The sequence below is a fragment of the Pelophylax lessonae genome (genome assembly GCF_965119305.1).
Source record: "Pelophylax lessonae genome assembly, chromosome: 5".
In the NCBI taxonomy this organism is placed as follows: domain Eukaryota; kingdom Metazoa; phylum Chordata; class Amphibia; order Anura; family Ranidae; genus Pelophylax; species Pelophylax lessonae.
Window position 1 is genome coordinate 495,959,791 of NC_138772.1, and position 16,996 is coordinate 495,976,786.

Below are 16,996 nucleotides of genomic sequence, written 5' to 3' on the forward strand. Positions count from 1 at the left end.
AGAAGACATTTAAAAGAGCTAAAATAACCCTGGGTGGCTAAACTCCAATGTAAAAATGTATATAAAAAAAAAAAAACAAAAGTAAAGGCCTTCAAAAATTACAAGGCTAAGGCGTCATTGTCAGGATTCCAACATTACAAAGAATGCAATAAGAAATGTAAGAGCGCAATCAAGGCAGCTAAGCTAGAACACGAAAGGCACATAGCAGAAGAGAGTAAAAAAAAAAAAAATAATAAAGGAAGAGACTTTAAGTATATAAATAGTAAGAAAATTAGGCTAGAACATATGGCCCCATGAAGGGAATCTGGCTATAAAAAAAAAAAAAAAAAAAATTAACATAAACAAGTCACCGGAACCAGATGGCTTATACCCAAGGGTCCTTAGGTGACAGTCAGACCATTGTTCCTAATTTTTTATGGACAGTCTACTGACAGAAATGGTACCAGCTGATTGGAGAAAACCCATTGTGGTAACAATATTTAAAAAAGGGCCGAGATATATCCCTGGGAACTACAGACCGGTTAGCCTAACATAAATAGTCTGCAAACTATTGGAGGGGATAAGGGACTACAGTATATACGATATTTTAGTGATAAAAATTGTATCAATAGTAGTAATCAGCATGGATTCAGGAAGAATCAATTTTGCTGGACCAATCTATTAACATTCTATGAAGAAGTGAGCTGCCATCTAGATAAAGGCAGGCCCGTGGATGTGGATGTGGTGTATCTGGACTGCAAAAGGCATTTGATACAGTCCCCCACAAACATTTACTGTACAAGCTAAGGCACATGGGTATGGACCATAGGGTGAGTACCTGGATTAAAAAAAAAAAAAAAAAAAAAAACAACTTACAGGGGTGAGTTCAGAGGGTGGTGATAAATGGCGAGCACGCGGGATGGTCTGGTGTGGAAAGTGGGGTCCCCCCCAAGGATCAGTCTTGGGACCGGACCTGTTTAATTTATTCATAAACGATTTAAAGAATGGGATAAACAGCTCAATCTCAGTATTTGCAGACAATAATAAGCTTATCAGGGCAATAACTTCTACATAGGGTGTGGAAACTTTACAAGAAGATCTGAACAAAATAATGGGGTGGGCATCTACATGGCAAATGAGGTTTAATGTTGGAAAGTGTAAGGTAATGTATTTTGGTGCCAAAAATACAAACAAGTTACTCACTAGGGGGAGAACCTCTGGGGGAAAACTAGGATGAAAAAGGACCTGGGGGTCCTAGTAGACGACAAGCTCAGCAATGGCATGCAATGCCAAGCTGCTGCAAGCAAAACCAAAAGAATACTGGGATGTATAAAAAAGGGGATTCACTCCAGAGATAAAACGACAATTATCCCACTCTACAAGACTCTGGTCCGGCCACATCTGGAGTATGCCGTCCAGTTCTGGGCACCGGTCCTCAGGAAGGATGTGCTGGAATTGGAGAGAGTCCAGAGAAGTGCAACAAAGCTAATAAAGAAAATGGAGGACTTCAGCTATGAGGAAAGACTACAAGCATTGAACTTATTCTCTCTGGAGAGGAGATACTTGAGTGGGGACATGATATCAATGTACAGATACTGTACTGGCAACCCTAGCATAGGTGGGGGGAACATAAAAAAAAAAAACACCTTTCAGCGAAAGGAAATTTAAAAAAGACACGTGGCCATTCGCTAAAATTAGAAGAGAAGCGGTTTAACCTTAAGCTGCGTAAAGGGTTCTTTACCGTCAGAGCAGTAAGGACGTGGGATTCTCTTCCACAAGCAGTGGTATCAGCAGGGAGCGTCAATAGTGTAAAAATCTATTAGATGGGCACCTTAACGACCACAACATAAAGGGCTGTACAATGTATTATTGACAGCAAACACACATCATAGGTTGAACTGGATGGACTGGTCTTTTTTTTTTTTTTCAACCTTACTAACTATGTAACCCCTCCAGTACGTTTCGCCCGTGCGGGGTTTAATTATAGTTGCCAATTTTAATTTACCACTTTAGCTTTACAGTCTGCTGACCCTGAGTGCGACCGGGCACAATTTTTCTGTAGTCTAAACTAAGCCTTACTGGTCTTTTACCAGCATATAGTGTTACAAGCCACATAAATTTACTTTCTAGAGCATCAGAGCAGTACTGTTTTAGTCCAAAAGGAACTATGGTTATAAAAAAAAAAAAAAAAAGTCAAACAGCTATGGATTTGTAATTGCTGACTTTTAATTAACAGGTACTCTCACCAGTCTAGGTGTCCAGGCAATCTTCACCCAGACCGGTTCTTTGGCAGTCTTCTCTTCCTCAGCACCGGCATCTTGACTGTGGGAGCCGGCTGTGACTTCTTGCTTTTGCACAGTCAACTCCCACCATGCACATGCATGAAATTGCACTGCACTTTCACACCAGTCCTGCAACGTTCTGGGACATGTGTCACCAATAAAGGGTAAAGGAGGGGGAGGGGGGTTGAGTGGAATTTTCACTGTTAAGTGAAGTTCTGCTTTAGGTGTGCTGGATTTTCTACAAGGCAGGCCCAGCACTGCCTACATGTTGGTTTCCAACCTGTTTAAAAGCAATGAAGCCAGATTGTTGTGCCAGTGCTGTCTTTAGGAGAGTGTCGCAGCTCTAACTTATTCTGCAACCTGTGTAATCTGATCTCTCTTGCGCTTCACCTGTATTTCATAAGGTCAGCCTAAATAAAAAAAAAAAAAAAACCCAAGTTGGGAAAAAAAAGCCACACACGGCCGGAACAAAGGGCAAGAGGCACGTCTGCCCTGGGCACTGTGGTATCATGTAAAATACAGGCCTTTTATGGGTCCCTTCTCTCGAGGTCCTATATGATATTTGTGTTATTGATTCAATCAATCAAACATATATCTAGCTGTACTCACTCAAAGTCCCATATTTCCTTCCCCTTTTTGCTATGTAAAATACAGGGACACCACAAGGAGATTTTTTTTTTGGGGGAGGGGGGGGGGATTTGTGGGGCAGCAGGGGGTGAGAATCATTATGGGAGGGGACATTTAGGGATGTGTGTTAGGAAAGGTGACTGGTGGGGGAGGGGATGGAGGGAAGAGGATTTGTGACAGAAGAGGTGATCTGGTGGGGGGGGGGGGGGTATTTGTGCTAGGAGGGGAAGTCTACTTGGAGGAGAAACTTGAGGGGTAGAGGATCTGTGCTAGGCGGAGTGATTTTTTTTTTTTTTGGGGGGGGGGGGAGAATGTGCTGGGAGGGGGGGGGGGATTTCAGCAGGGGGGCAGATTTGACCTGGGAGGAGGGGGAATGAAGCATGTAGATTCTATATATATGGGTGTGACTCTTGTGCTGTCCTGGGAGATTCTTGAATATGTATGCCCTTGATGCTGCTTGTACTATTACTATTTAAATGAAAATAAATGGGGGGGGGGGTGTATATTCCTCCTTTCCAAGGTCTAGCTTAGGCTTGTACTCCAGTGCCTCCTCGTATCTTTCCTTTTCAATCTGCAGCCTTTGTAATGGTCTATAAATGCAACGCAGTATGGCTACCTGAAGGTGTTCTGTACATCATTTCCTGCTTGTGTGATTGGCCTAAGCTAGGAGGAATATACCAACACCCCCCATACTTGATCTAGCAAGCCTATGAGAAGAGAGGATAAAGGATCTGATCTATAAATAGATCTAAAAGCGCATTGCTTACAACATTGAGGTGAGCAGGTAGCACACCTAGAGGAGATGAGCACTGAAGAGCACTTTGTTTCACAAGGTGTAAAGGTGGAAGGAAGGCAAGTTTAATTCACAGAAGAGGAAGATTGGATTTTGTTTATTTGGACACCTGAGCACAATATATAATTCTTATGATTATTTTTTATTATTCTTATTGATATAATACTGGAGAAAAATATGACACTTTAATGATTTGCACAGTGCACCTTATTGTATCACGATTGTCACCTTTAATTAGTTGTGTATAATACACATCCACCATAAGAACTTTATTATTAATCGATAATTTATATCAAACGTAATTTTTTATTTTTTGGAAGATTTCTGATGATCTGGATTTATAATGGCACAGATCTAATTGTATACATGTTTTTTAATTAATAAGCATGCAGATTAGTGTTTTTTTTTTTTTGGGGGGGGATTTTTGCAATCTTTAGAGGGGTTCAGTTTCGCATGTCTGCCCTGGGCTCTAGAGGACCTTGTCCCAGCACCACGCACACACACACACACACTACATCCACTTTAAAGACGGCCTTTGGTTTAATAAGGATATGGCATGACAATGCAGTGGTGAATCACCTAAGACCAGAAAATTCTTTACCCCCTACCCTTGCAAGAGAAGATTGGCTTCTCTATTCAGTTCAGTGTCTGATATCTAGAAAAATGTGTTTAAAAAGGGCCAACCCTTTTTAAAGTCAGTTATTCTGGCTAGCAGGATAGCACACCTACTATTGACACTACATTGGTGTTATAAATTGAACCTGAAAGCAACCCTAAAAGGGGTATGCAAGATTCAATCCACTCTCCAATTATTTAGTTATTAACCAGCTACAAAGTGTTTGCAAAAAAGACCATAATCTGAGTTCACAATGGATTGTCCTGATGCAGTTGGAGATATTTTTTGCTTTTCCCCAACCTAACAAATGCCATTGTATGTTTGCATCTAGTGACTACACAAGCCCGCTCCTGGCACACACTTACTAGAGAGGTTCTAATTCTTCTTGCAGTGGAATATTTGCAAGAAAGGCAAAATGTTGCTCCCAGGTGCCTCGGCGCTGGTCATGTGACCTGGCATTTACTTTTGGGATCTATTATTTGCAGGAGGAAGCCTAAAATAGAGCAGTGTTAATCTTTCATGGTTCTAATAAAGCCGCAGAGACATGATTATAATATGCACTATATAGCGTCTAGACTCAAACAGTCCCAGCAAGAACAGGGGTGAAGATGACTGCTTATCGGTTGCTTTAGGTAACTTTGCACGTGGCAGTTTGCCTTTTTAAGAAGTCGATAGGATGGTGACTTCCCGGACAGAATTAGTTACACTGTGGTGCATTAGCAATACATTACAATTTATATAGAAATACAATTAGTGATAATATTTAGTAGGCATAATCAATCAATGTCTCGTAAATGGCTTTTCTCAGCGTGGTGGTGGGGGGGGGGGGGGTTTAAGATGGGCAATTCCTCACATTCTATTTGTAGGACAATGGTTTATTATACTAGAAAAGAAACCGTATAGAACACATACCTTGCTTTGTTCGGGAATTCTTCAATTTGTTTCCCCTTTGTGACTTCACAGCGATGACTTTATGGTTATTGGCTGTGAAATCTGTAGGCAGGGCTCAGGAATATTAACTCTCCTGGCACTGAAAAGCTTCTCGCTTCCATTTTATTTTAATGTACAGTCAACCAAACAAAAAACACAAATATAAAAACAAAAACAAAAAAGTCTCAAAACCAAAGACAAAACTATCGTAAAATGCAAAAAAGTCTCAGGAGGAACAATGTTTACGTCAGCAGTCCTGAAAATATTTTGGTAGCCCACGTCAATATTTAAACTAGTGTTCTACGTACTGTGCACCAAAACAAAAATACTAAAAAAAAAATATAAATAAAAAAAGATTGAGATTTATAAATAAAAAAAAGAAAAAAAAAATAAGAATAATAAAAAAACAAACATCTATAATAGAAAAAAAATGTATATATATATATATATCTATAATCTATATTAAAAAAAGAGAAAATACTAAAAAAAAAAAAGAAAAAAAAAATTATATATATATATATATATATATATATATATATATATATATATATATATATATATATATATATATATATATATATATATAATATAAATATTTTTTTCTTTTTTTTAATATAGATGTTTGTTATATATATATATATATATATATATATATATCTATATAAAATTTATTAATAAAAAAAAAAAAAGGGGGGGGCACTCTTCCAAAAATCAAAGTTGCATGATACAAAAACTTTTTATTCCCTCCCCCCCAACCCCACAGTTTACTTCATACGGTCCTCCACAGCACCTATACATCGCAGCTACTCTACAAGAGGCACCAACTGGTTAATATGAGACCTCTCTGTGCAAGTCTTGTTTAGCCCTCTACTCATACTGTTTTTCGGCTCCATAGGCAGACATAAACCTTAGGTATTCCTTGATAAAGTAAGAAGGGATGGAGATTCATTTTTATGCAGTGAAAACCTACACCGTGGCTATATGGATTCCTTGCGAGAACCTTCACTAATGGATGATAAATCTGAGATTAGATTTGCCGTCAGCAGCTCCACGTATACAGGATAATTGGCCAAATGCATTCAGTGCCAAGGTGTGCCACTCTCTGCTGATGTTTGCATCAGCCAAAGTTTTATCAGCAAAGGAAACTCATCTATAGGAAGAGCATTGCTTTATGGCAGGGGGAAGTACAGGAAATGTATCTACAGCTATTGAAGAACTACAAGTTGGTGAAGGCCATTCAAAAACGAGGGTTGGCCAACTATCTGCTATGCTTTTAGAACCTAAGGGTTTATCTACCCAAAACCGTTATTTTATTTCTTTTTTTGACAGGGGCTGGAAGGAGATATTCAACCACGGAGTACTTTTACCTCTCAGGACTTCTGTTCTGAAACCTACCAGCCACAGGAACCGGCTGCACCACCGTCTTGTGGAGTCTCACCGCTACTCCAGCATGGGGAAACAGGTGGGCAAACCATTCTACGAATGTTAACAGTCACCGCTCAAAGAAACTACTAAAACCTGCCATCGCTTGAAAGAGGACTGACCCTTTAAGAAAGTTCATGCAATTAGGACAAAATTTACACAGCTTAAAACTATCCAATATCCCGCAATAAATGCTGTAACAAATGTCAAACCAAAATCTGCCAAGGTCCAAATTGGTAACAGATTTCTAAACAGAAGAAAGAAAAAACACCTTGGAAATACCAGCGTCCATGGAATGCCAGCCAAATTATTATTTACCCTCATTATGAGGCGTCTGGAGTCACAAGCCATTTGAAAAGATCTTGCTCTATAACTAAACCAGCCGTCACCATCTTCACCGGGAGCGAGATCTGTGTATCCACTCATTGTAAAGTTCCTGCTAAGAACTTCAACTATGTAATCATTAAAACTATAGACCAAGGCTGGCCACCGACTTCTCCTTTAGGGTTAACATGGACAGGCGTTCTAGTCAGACGCTGCATTCTTCATTTAAACAACACAGAGCTTGCCCTGAAAATGCTGCTTAGGACTTGCTTTGCCTGCAGTTTAAAACACAGCTTATTAGACCATGCGGCAACCACAGAAACAACGCAACGCAGGTGAAATGCAGCCTCTGGACGGCCATGTGTACTGTGCTATTAAAGTCAAAGAGTTTGCCGACCTGCATTTGACTTGCATTCCAAATGTTCTTGAAATGCAGGAAAGCAACACCCGTCAACATAATTCTACAGATCTCCAGCCAAGCTGAGATTTTTAGAAACTTAAAAGAAAACGTTTGATAATTTCTAGTACGGTACAAAAAAAAAAAAAAAACAAAAAAAAAAAAAAAAAGTCTGTACAAACATAATGAAAAAAAAAATTAATATATATATATATATATATATACATACATATACACACACACACACACACACACACTCTATAATATATATATATATATATATATATACGTAAATATGTATAGTAAAAAGATATGTATAAATAAAAAAAAAAAAACAGAAATGTTGCTTAGAAAAAAAATAAAATTTCCAGAAAATTCCTAAAATTTTCAAGCGCCTGGAATTAAAGAGGACATACTTTTAAAAATAAAAAGTGGTAAGCCATAAAATTTAGGAAAATATTAAAAATGGATAATAATAATAATGTTGTATACTTATTTTAATGATGCAAATTAAGTAAATAAATTATATATTAAATAAATAAATAAATAAATAAAAAGGAGGCAGGCCTAGAGAGACCTTGTATGCGAGGCTCCTAAGGATTATTCCGTACAAGGGTTATGACTACCAGCACCATTCTGACCTCTACCCACTATGGGGGTTCAATCAAAAAATTTCCAAGCCAGCTGGGCAATGTACATGGAAACTAGTCAGAACTGACTTATCTAGTACAAATTTGACAGTTAAATGTATTCATCCAAAATTAGACGTTCTGTATATGAAACGCATTAGTAAGCAACTCCCATTGGCCAACCTGTTTCCCAACCCCCCCCCCCCCCCCCCCATCTTGCATTGGCCATAGGCATGTGCAGTATGCTCAACATGGATTAAACCCTCGACAAGGATTAAAAAATACAAAAGCACAAGTAGGAACCAAAAAAAAAAAAAAAAATCGTATGTCTATTGCAAGATACGCTTCACAACTCCAGACCTCAGGGACCAGAGAATACACCTAAATATAGAGCGCTAGCTGAAAACATTTGTAAGATTTCTTTAAACAATAAACCCTATATATTAGAGAGATCAGGCACCATCATAGATGTCCCCAACTAGTTCCATTGGCCATCAGATGGTCATGTTTGATCTCATCTTTGCACACGCAGTAAGCCAGTTTGCACCATAATCACCCATGTATAGGTAGGTCCCTTTTGTGTACTGCCTGTCCAGACAAAATTGCTTGTTTGCTTTAGAAAGTGCGAGAGGATCAGAACCCCTGTCAGGTTTTTACTGTCATCAGTGCTCGTTAGAGGGCTTTCCCTTCACTTACTGTTCCAGTGACAATGGTTTCATGAGACACAAAGCAAGGGAAATCCCCAACTGCTACACAGACAGAAATCCATCTCACAGGCTCTAACCTTGTGCCAATACCGGTTCTTAGCCAGCAGTCACTGCCAGCACCCACCTACTACTAAGCAATTTCCAGGAATGCCTGCAATGGGAATATTCTACTCCTTTTTTATGGGGAACCAAAATAAAAAACATGTATACCTGTAAGTTGCATAATACAAAAACTCTCTTCCCCACTAAAGGTTTTTGTATGATGGGCACCTGTGCTAAAATGCAAAAGTGTAAATGGACCCCGAATCTCCCCAACAAAGCCCAGACAGCAGTAAAAACCGAATTCTTCCCATTCGACTCAAAACCAAGAAAGCGGATGGGTTCATCCTACATGCCATGACCCGGGAGCACAGCATTAAGAGTACCAGTATGGTCTCCTGCCCATGGGAGATAAGAGTAGGCCGGGTCTGGTGTAAAAATTCTGGCAGTTTCCTGTACCTGGGGAGTCACAGGTGGCGTGATCTGGCCATGGCTGGCCATAGAGGTGATTGGCATTACCTGCTTGTACTTTTTACCACCGATACTTTTTTGTACCGGAGGGTACCCCAAACTGTGCGTACAGCGTATTGCCCAAAAGCAAAACTTTACATTAGAGTAAAATGTAATGTGCATGCACGGGTGATCACAGTCTTGGCACCCTGGCCATGGGAAGCCACCGGAATTTTCATGCCAGATCCTACATGTGCCTCTCACACCTCTATGTGCATAAGGCCTTACAGGATGGTACTTAGATGATACTTGGCAGGATTATCTCCAGAATTATCCTGAAGCCTCGTACACACGCAACGATTGTTGGCCGTGAATTTTCAGCCAACGTCCGATCGCCCGATTTTCGGCTTGTTAGTATGATGCTTCCGACAACCGACTCCGACTTTTCGGCCGAACAAAATATGGTGTGCAGGCTATAAAATTTTTGTTGGCCGTCAACAGAACGGCCAATTGTTCGTCAGTCAGTACAGATTTCGGCAGACAAAAATCTGATGAGCAAGACTGGGCATGCTCAGAGAAGAAAAAAACACAAGGAAAGTAAACCAGCACATGACATCACTTCTGAAGTTGGTTTTTGTTGGCTGAGAAAATTTGTGTGCGGTCGGCCGATAATAGTTGCGTGTGTACGAGGCTTAAGCAACCTCTCTCAACCAAGGTCCCTCTGGGGGTGGGCAACTGCAGTCTTCCATCTATTGCAGCACTACAAGTCCCATCATGCTCTGCAAGTCATGCTTGGAACCCAGAAAACAGATTTTAGGGTCCAAACCCACAGATTAGCAGTTTTGGTTCAGGTTTGGAACTATTTGTAAATGTTGTAATTTGCTTTGTCCAGAACTTGAGGGTAGATGGAGTAAAGGATGGGATTTACAATTAGATCACCAATCTCTGTGCAGCAACATCCTGCTTTCTCCTTTTGTTAATGATCAAACCCCTTCCATAACTGTAAGACAGTAGGGTCAATACTGGCATAGAGAGATCAGGTATCTCTGTTTAAACCTCTTTTCTCTCATTTTCAGTTCCAAAAGATAAACTAAAGAAGGGTGAAATTGAGCAAAGAATTTATATGAGCAACCTTTACCTTCTTGTATCAGACTGCGTATCTCATTTCTGCAATGCCTTATTGGACATGTAGTTCAACAGCTAGAGGACCACAGTTGTCCACCCCTGCGATTCCAGGGGCTACTAAGGGTTCCTTGAACAATGTGCAATTTCTGACTCTTGGATAAGTAACCCCTTACACCAATGTTTTTTTTTTTTTTTTTTTTTAAATGCCTTGCAAAACTGTCTACATCCTATACATTTTGATTGCCAGTCTCCTTTATATCTACCAACAACCATATAAGGGGGGGGGGGCTGTGTGACCTGACAGAAATTGGATTGTATAGGTTTGTAAATTATCACACAATTTTTTGCAAAAGTGAGATTGTACAATCAGATTGTAATGTGTATGGCCACACCAGGGCACCTTTGGATCACTGGCAGTATCTACACAATCCCAAATTGCTTTAGAATGCATGACATGCTTTTTAGTGCTCTTATTCTTTAATGGCACCCCAAACGCAATGCGATTCTGCTGAGATCGTCTGGTGGCAATTGCGGCAAAACCTAACGCTGTATGCTTGTCGCCCAAAAAGCTGAATGCGCAAACGGCAAACACACATAGGGCAGCTAATGAAGTAAGTGAGCTGCCCTATTTGGGACACGCGAAATCACCTGCAAATCGCTTTTACCCAAAATCGTAAAGGGGGAACACTTGTTCCCTCTATGGAAAGTGACCACAAATGAAGAACATTCTACCCACTGATCAGGACACCAATGTACCATGAGCTGTAGATAAAAGTGGTCATCTGCAGGGCAGACTGGCAAATGATTTAAAGGGTTCCTCCAAGTTGTAAGGGCTGAGAAAGGCTGGTGTAACCTTTACATATATTCTGCTAGTAGCTCGGGCCATATACTGTGAGTCTTGTTCTATAGTAGGACACCACCTATTGTTCTAGTAGGAAAATGCAGTTTGTAGAGTGTGAGTCTCAGGACCCAGACACGGGGCTCTACGACACCATCACCGTCTCCTAGTAAAACCCTATGGATCAGATAACATGGATGTTTGTAGAAGACACGTGTGCTCAGTGGATGTTCTCCAGCCCTCCCTCCATCAGTCCCCGGCCAGCACTGACCTCTCTTGCTCCGTCTCCAGCGGTTGGCTTGGCATTGGCTGTAATCCACACAGTTCAGGATGATGAGGGCGAAGGGGAACAGTTTGAATTGCATTGGTGCAGGTGTGAACCGCGGGCTTAAAATAATAAATAAGTAGATGGCGTGGACGTCTTCTCCGCTCCGAGACGTTGGCTGCCCTCAGCAGTCAGGACAAGAGCTCTGGCTCACAAGCCGCTCGCTCCACACTGCCATGTCCAGGCGATCTCCGTAGACCTGGGGAAAAGGGAATGCAATGCGTTTAATCGTTAAGTGGCGACTTTGGGGAATGGTTATACTACAAGCAGGGTCGTAGATTGGATCAGGCAATGTAAGGGTTAGCAGTAGATGGATGATGGGCAGATCACGCCAGAGAAATTCTACAAGCTACTGGAAAATCTTTGCAGGTTTATTACACACTTGTCTATGGAGGGATTGGTGGCTTGGGTATGGAAAGGTGACAGCGGGCACTATGGCATCTGAGATCAGTCAATATAATCATTTTATGAATTTATATTTCTATAGCACTTAGCTCTGTGTTGGCAGCCATGTGAGCGTACTCTGAATATCATACTAGGATCGTTTTAGACAGGAGCCAATTAACCTACCAGCAGGTCTTTGGAAGGTAGGAGAATACCAGAATACCCAGAGGAAACCCATGCAAGCACAGGGAGAACATACAAACTCCTCGCAGATATTGTCCTGAGGACATACACTATAATACCAAAAGTATTGGGACGCCTGCCTCTACATGCACATGAACTTTATTGGCATCCCAGTCCTCGACCGTAGGGTTCAACGTTGAGTTGGCCCACCCTTTGCAGCTATAGCAGCTTCAACTCTTCTGGGAAGGCTGTTCACAAGGTTTAGGAGTGTGTCTAGGGGAGTTTTTGACCATTCTTCCAGAAGCGCATTTGTAAAGTCAGGCACTGATGTTGGATGAGAAGACCTGGCTCGCAGTCTCCGCTCTAATATATCCCACAGGTGTTCTATCGGGTTGAGGTCAGGACTCTGTGCAGGCCAGTCAAATTCCTCCACCCCAAAACTCGCTCATCCATGTCTTTATGGTCCTTGCTTTGTGCACTGGTCCAAATCATTTGGTGGAGGGGGGGGGGGGGGTGATCGTGTGGGGTTGTTTTTCAGGGGTTGGGGTTGGTCCCTAAAGCTGGATACACACTATCCAACTTTTGTGGTTAGATTTCCTTCAGATTTACCTTTTCTATGTAGTGCAAGGGCCTGCCAGATTGCATACAAATTGAAAGTGTTTAGGTTTGACCTCATATTATATGGTTTTGGTAAATCTAAAGGAAAAAGTCTTCAGAAAATCTTATAGTGTGTATGGCTCATTAGTTCAAGAAGCTTATAATCTAAGGTCCCTAATTCACATACTAGGGCAAATTTGGAAAGAAGCCAATTAACCTGCCAGCAGGTCTTTGGAGTGCAAAGGGAATTGAAGAACCTGGAGGAAGCACGGGGAGAACATGCAAACTCCATGCAGATTGTTCCCCCAGGTGGCACTCAACCTGAGGACCCCAGTTCTGCAAGGCAGAAGTGCCAAGCACCAACTACTTTGTACTTTTCTTTTATTCCCCAATACAAGTCAAAGTAAAGAGAGATATTGCAAACACCCATATACACTGGATGTAATACCGGGGATATCAGATCTCAGCATGTGCTTAGAAAGAAAGTGGAATAGGAAACATACATATTGTATCAATTACTTTACATTTTCAGTTTTGAAAAAAGGAAACTTCAAAAAAGATAAGAAATGTTGTTGGCTCTATAGATGTATATAAATCTCTACGCTCTACATGGATTATTGCACTTTCCCCATTTCATCTCTTCCAGTACTATGTATGGGCAAACTGCTTCACTGAGGCAACTGGAGAGCTTCAACAACCAGAAGGTCTGCTGGGACCAGTAGTCCTCCAATGTCTGGGATGGGGCAGCCTGCCTGAGCTTGCATTGCTCTACTAATTCAATTGACACCTCTCAGTGAGCAGAGAAATCAGTCAATTTGCACCTCTATCAGGTATTGTCTGGCTGCATCCTGGAGTGCTTAGCTGACTCCAATCTACTCTGACAGTCCCCGTTCTCTGGGTCTAAAGCTGGCTACACATTATTTCATTTTCTTGAACAATTTTCCTTTAGATTTACTCAAAACATACAATAGGAGGTCAAGCAAAAACACTTTCAATTTGTATGCAATCAGGAAAGCCTTTGCACTACATAGTTAAGGATTAATCTAAAAGAAATAGAAAAAAAAAAAATTGTATGTGTAGCCAGCTCAACCCTGGAGAGGTCCCCTTTCTTGGATCCTAACCTTGGAGAGGTCCTCGTTCCTAGAGCCCAACCCCATACAGGTCCCGGTTCTGAGAGCCTAACCCTAGAGAAGGTCCCGGTTCTGAGAGCCTAACCCTAGAGAAGGTCCCGGTTCTGAGAGCCTAGCCCTAGAGAAGGTCCCGGTTCTGAGAGCCTAACCCTAGAGACGGTCCCCGTCCTGGGAGCCTAACCCTAGAGACGGTCCCCGTCCTGGGAGCCTAACCCTAGAGAAGCTCCCCGTCCTGGGAGCCTAACCCTAGAGAAGCTCCCCGTCCTGGGAGCCTAACCCTAGAGAAGGTCCCCGTCCTGGGAGCCTAACCCTAGAGAAGGTCCCCGTCCTGGGAGCCTAACCCTAGAGAAGGTCCCCGTCCTGGGAGCCTAACCCTAGAGAAGGTCCCCGTCCTGGGAGCCTAACCCTAGAGAAGGTCCCCGTCCTGGGAGCCTAACCCTAGAGAAGGTCCCCGTCCTGGGAGCCTAACCCTAGAGAAGGTCCCCGTCCTGGGAGCCTAACCCTAGAGAAGGTCCCCGTCCTGGGAGCCTAACCCTAGAGGAGGTCCCCGTTCTGAGAGCCTAACCCTAGAGAAGGTCCCCGTTCTGAGAGCCTAACCCTAGAGAAGGTCCCCGTTCTGAGAGCCTAACCCTAGAGAAGGTCCCCGTTCCGAGAGCCTAACCCTAGAGACGGTCCCCGTTCCGAGAGCCTAACCCTAGAGACGGTCCCCGTTCCGGGAGCCTAACCCTAGAGACGGTCCCCGTTCCGGGAGCCTAACCCTAGAGACGGTCCCCGTTCCGGGAGCCTAACCCTAGAGAAGCTCCCCGTCCTGGGAGCCTAACCCTAGAGAAGGTTCCCGTCCTGGGAGCCTAACCCTAGAGAAGGTCCCCGTCCTGGGAGCCTAACCCTAGAGAAGGTCCCCGTCCTGGGAGCCTAACCCTAGAGAAGGTCCCCGTCCTGGGAGCCTAACCCTAGAGAAGGTCCCCGTCCTGGGAGCCTAACCCTAGAGAAGGTCCCTGTCCTGGGAGCCTAACCCTAGAGAAGGTCCCCGTTCTGAGAGCCTAACCCTAGAGAAGGTCCCCGTTCTGAGAGCCTAACCCTAGAGAAGGTCCCAGTTCTAGGAGAGGAATCCTGGATAGGTCCCTGCCTGGAACATTGATCAGCTATGTAATAAAGTCCTTCCTATTCATATTATTATGTTTTAAATCAATAGAAGATGAATAAAGTACCTCTATAATCCATTAATAAGTATATCCAGACAAATAGTTCAATTGCAGTAAATAGAAGCTGTGACCTACAACTACAAGTTCCAGCAAGCCCCGTGGCAGTTTGGTTAACAGGACTTGTCATTCCCCACCATCAGGTGCTATGGTGGTCATATATATCTATCTCAACGGTGACTGTACTACATACAAGCAATCGCAAGGAGCAGTCGATTAATATATTGAACAGATCGAGTTCAGATGGATTTTAAATGTGACCAGGAATGATCTGTTAAAGATGATTATTTCATTGATCCATACTATGATCAAATCTCAAAAAAGAAGGGGGGGGGGGAGAGGGAGAGAGATCATACAGGCAACATTTTGATTGTACGATAATACAAAGATTTGATCAATGTGATTGCATTGCTTAGCAGTTGAACAGACTCTTAGCTGCTGTAAACCGATCGGCCAGATTGGAATTATGGTGATCAGTTGTTGCACAAGACAAATTAAAAATCTGATCACATTGATTGATCCCTCTCCTGCAATATTGGTTTAGGTTGATTTTATTGCCAGATAAAACTTCTTATATTAAAAAGTGTGATGACTGAAAAGACTCGCTCTGTGTATGCCCACCAACACACACACGCAGATATTGGTTTGATCATTTAGAAACAAATTGGTAAAATTCCCCCGCAGCCAATCAGATAAAAAGGTTTAGGATTCTGAGGTCATGAGATCATTTTAGTTGTATGGTCACATTAAAACATGTGGGGGCCACCTTCAGACTGATCACACACACACACACACACTATACAATCTAATTGTACAATTTAGATCTACTGCCAAATAACAGTACATGGATCTACCGGATGTAAATACAATGGATGGATTGTTTAGTCCTCATATAACATAGTAAAATGAGATTGTACAATCGGATCAAATAGTGTGTGGTCAGCTTCAGACAGGTTCTCCTAGTTTAGGGGACAGTAATGATAAATGATCGATTGAAATAACCTACAACCTAATCAGTTGATAGGTCACACAGGGAAATGGATTTTGATCGATAGTTGGAAGATGTAATCACAAGCGATCAATCGCATCTCGGTTTCCACCATACAATCTGATTGATCAAAATGCAAAGTATCTCAGTATGCCCCCGATCAATAATCAATGACTAAGCTTGAATCAAATCTAAATCGATGGGAAGGGAAGGTATATCTAGTAGATTGGTTTGTCTATTCGATCAATCTGATTGGAGTCCCACATGGATTGGACGATGAAATGGAAGGGTCTATGACCACCATAAATCTGTCTTCTCCAATCGCAGACCATGACCCCAGGGAGCCCAAAAGAGAACCACAAAGCCCAGCAGCAGATAGATCTCTCTAATGATAAGATCCACCTGTTCTACACCCCCTCCACACTCAGCACAATCTCCACTTACCCAATCCCTGTCCGATCAGCGATCACACTCCTCACTCCAATAATCCCTAGAAAGCCCAGACCGATGAGTGATCGGACGATGAGAGGTCCAGTAGAAGTTATGTGTCCGGCCACTTTCCATACAGAGATCGGCGCTGGTGATGATCGGACGATGTATGAGGTGTCAGCGCTCCTCTCCGCTCTGATCGCAGTGTGGAGGAGATGTGGGCAGCTGTGATGGTCGGGTTATGTAGGTGGTGCTCCGCTCTCCTCTCCGCTCTCTCTGGTCCATCAGCTGCAGCTTCCCCCGGGGTCCTAAATTAAGCGATCATCTCCTCCTCCCTCCTTCCTCCCCTCCTTCCTCCTCCTCCTCCTATTACACCTCTCCTCCTCACCCACACACCGATCACCTCTGTGCGATCACACTGGGCCATTTCAAGACATTTCAACATAAAACTTTTTTTTTTTTTTATGATAGCAATAAGTTAAATCCTGATTTTATTTATTTATTTATTTATTTATTTATTTTTTTATGATAAGAAAGGGTTAACCCTGATTTTCATTTTTATGATAGGAAAGGGTTAAGCCCTGATTATGTTTTTTTAATAAT

At 42.2% G+C, this 16,996-nt stretch overlaps 1 protein-coding gene across 1 annotated transcript in view; it reads right to left on the reverse strand.

Moving 5' to 3' along the window:
- RSPO2 (R-spondin 2) overlaps positions 1-16,555 on the reverse strand; it is a 193,974-nt gene extending 177,419 nt beyond the window's left edge. The window contains exons 1-2 of the mRNA XM_082259778.1: positions 16,409-16,555; positions 11,430-11,682 (exon numbers count right to left, since the gene is read on the reverse strand). Of these exons, the coding sequence (XP_082115904.1) occupies positions 11,430-11,523 (94 nt within the window). The 5' untranslated portion in view covers positions 11,524-11,682; positions 16,409-16,555. The remainder of the gene's footprint in view (positions 1-11,429; positions 11,683-16,408) is intronic.
- Between the last annotated feature and the right edge of the window lie 441 nt (positions 16,556-16,996).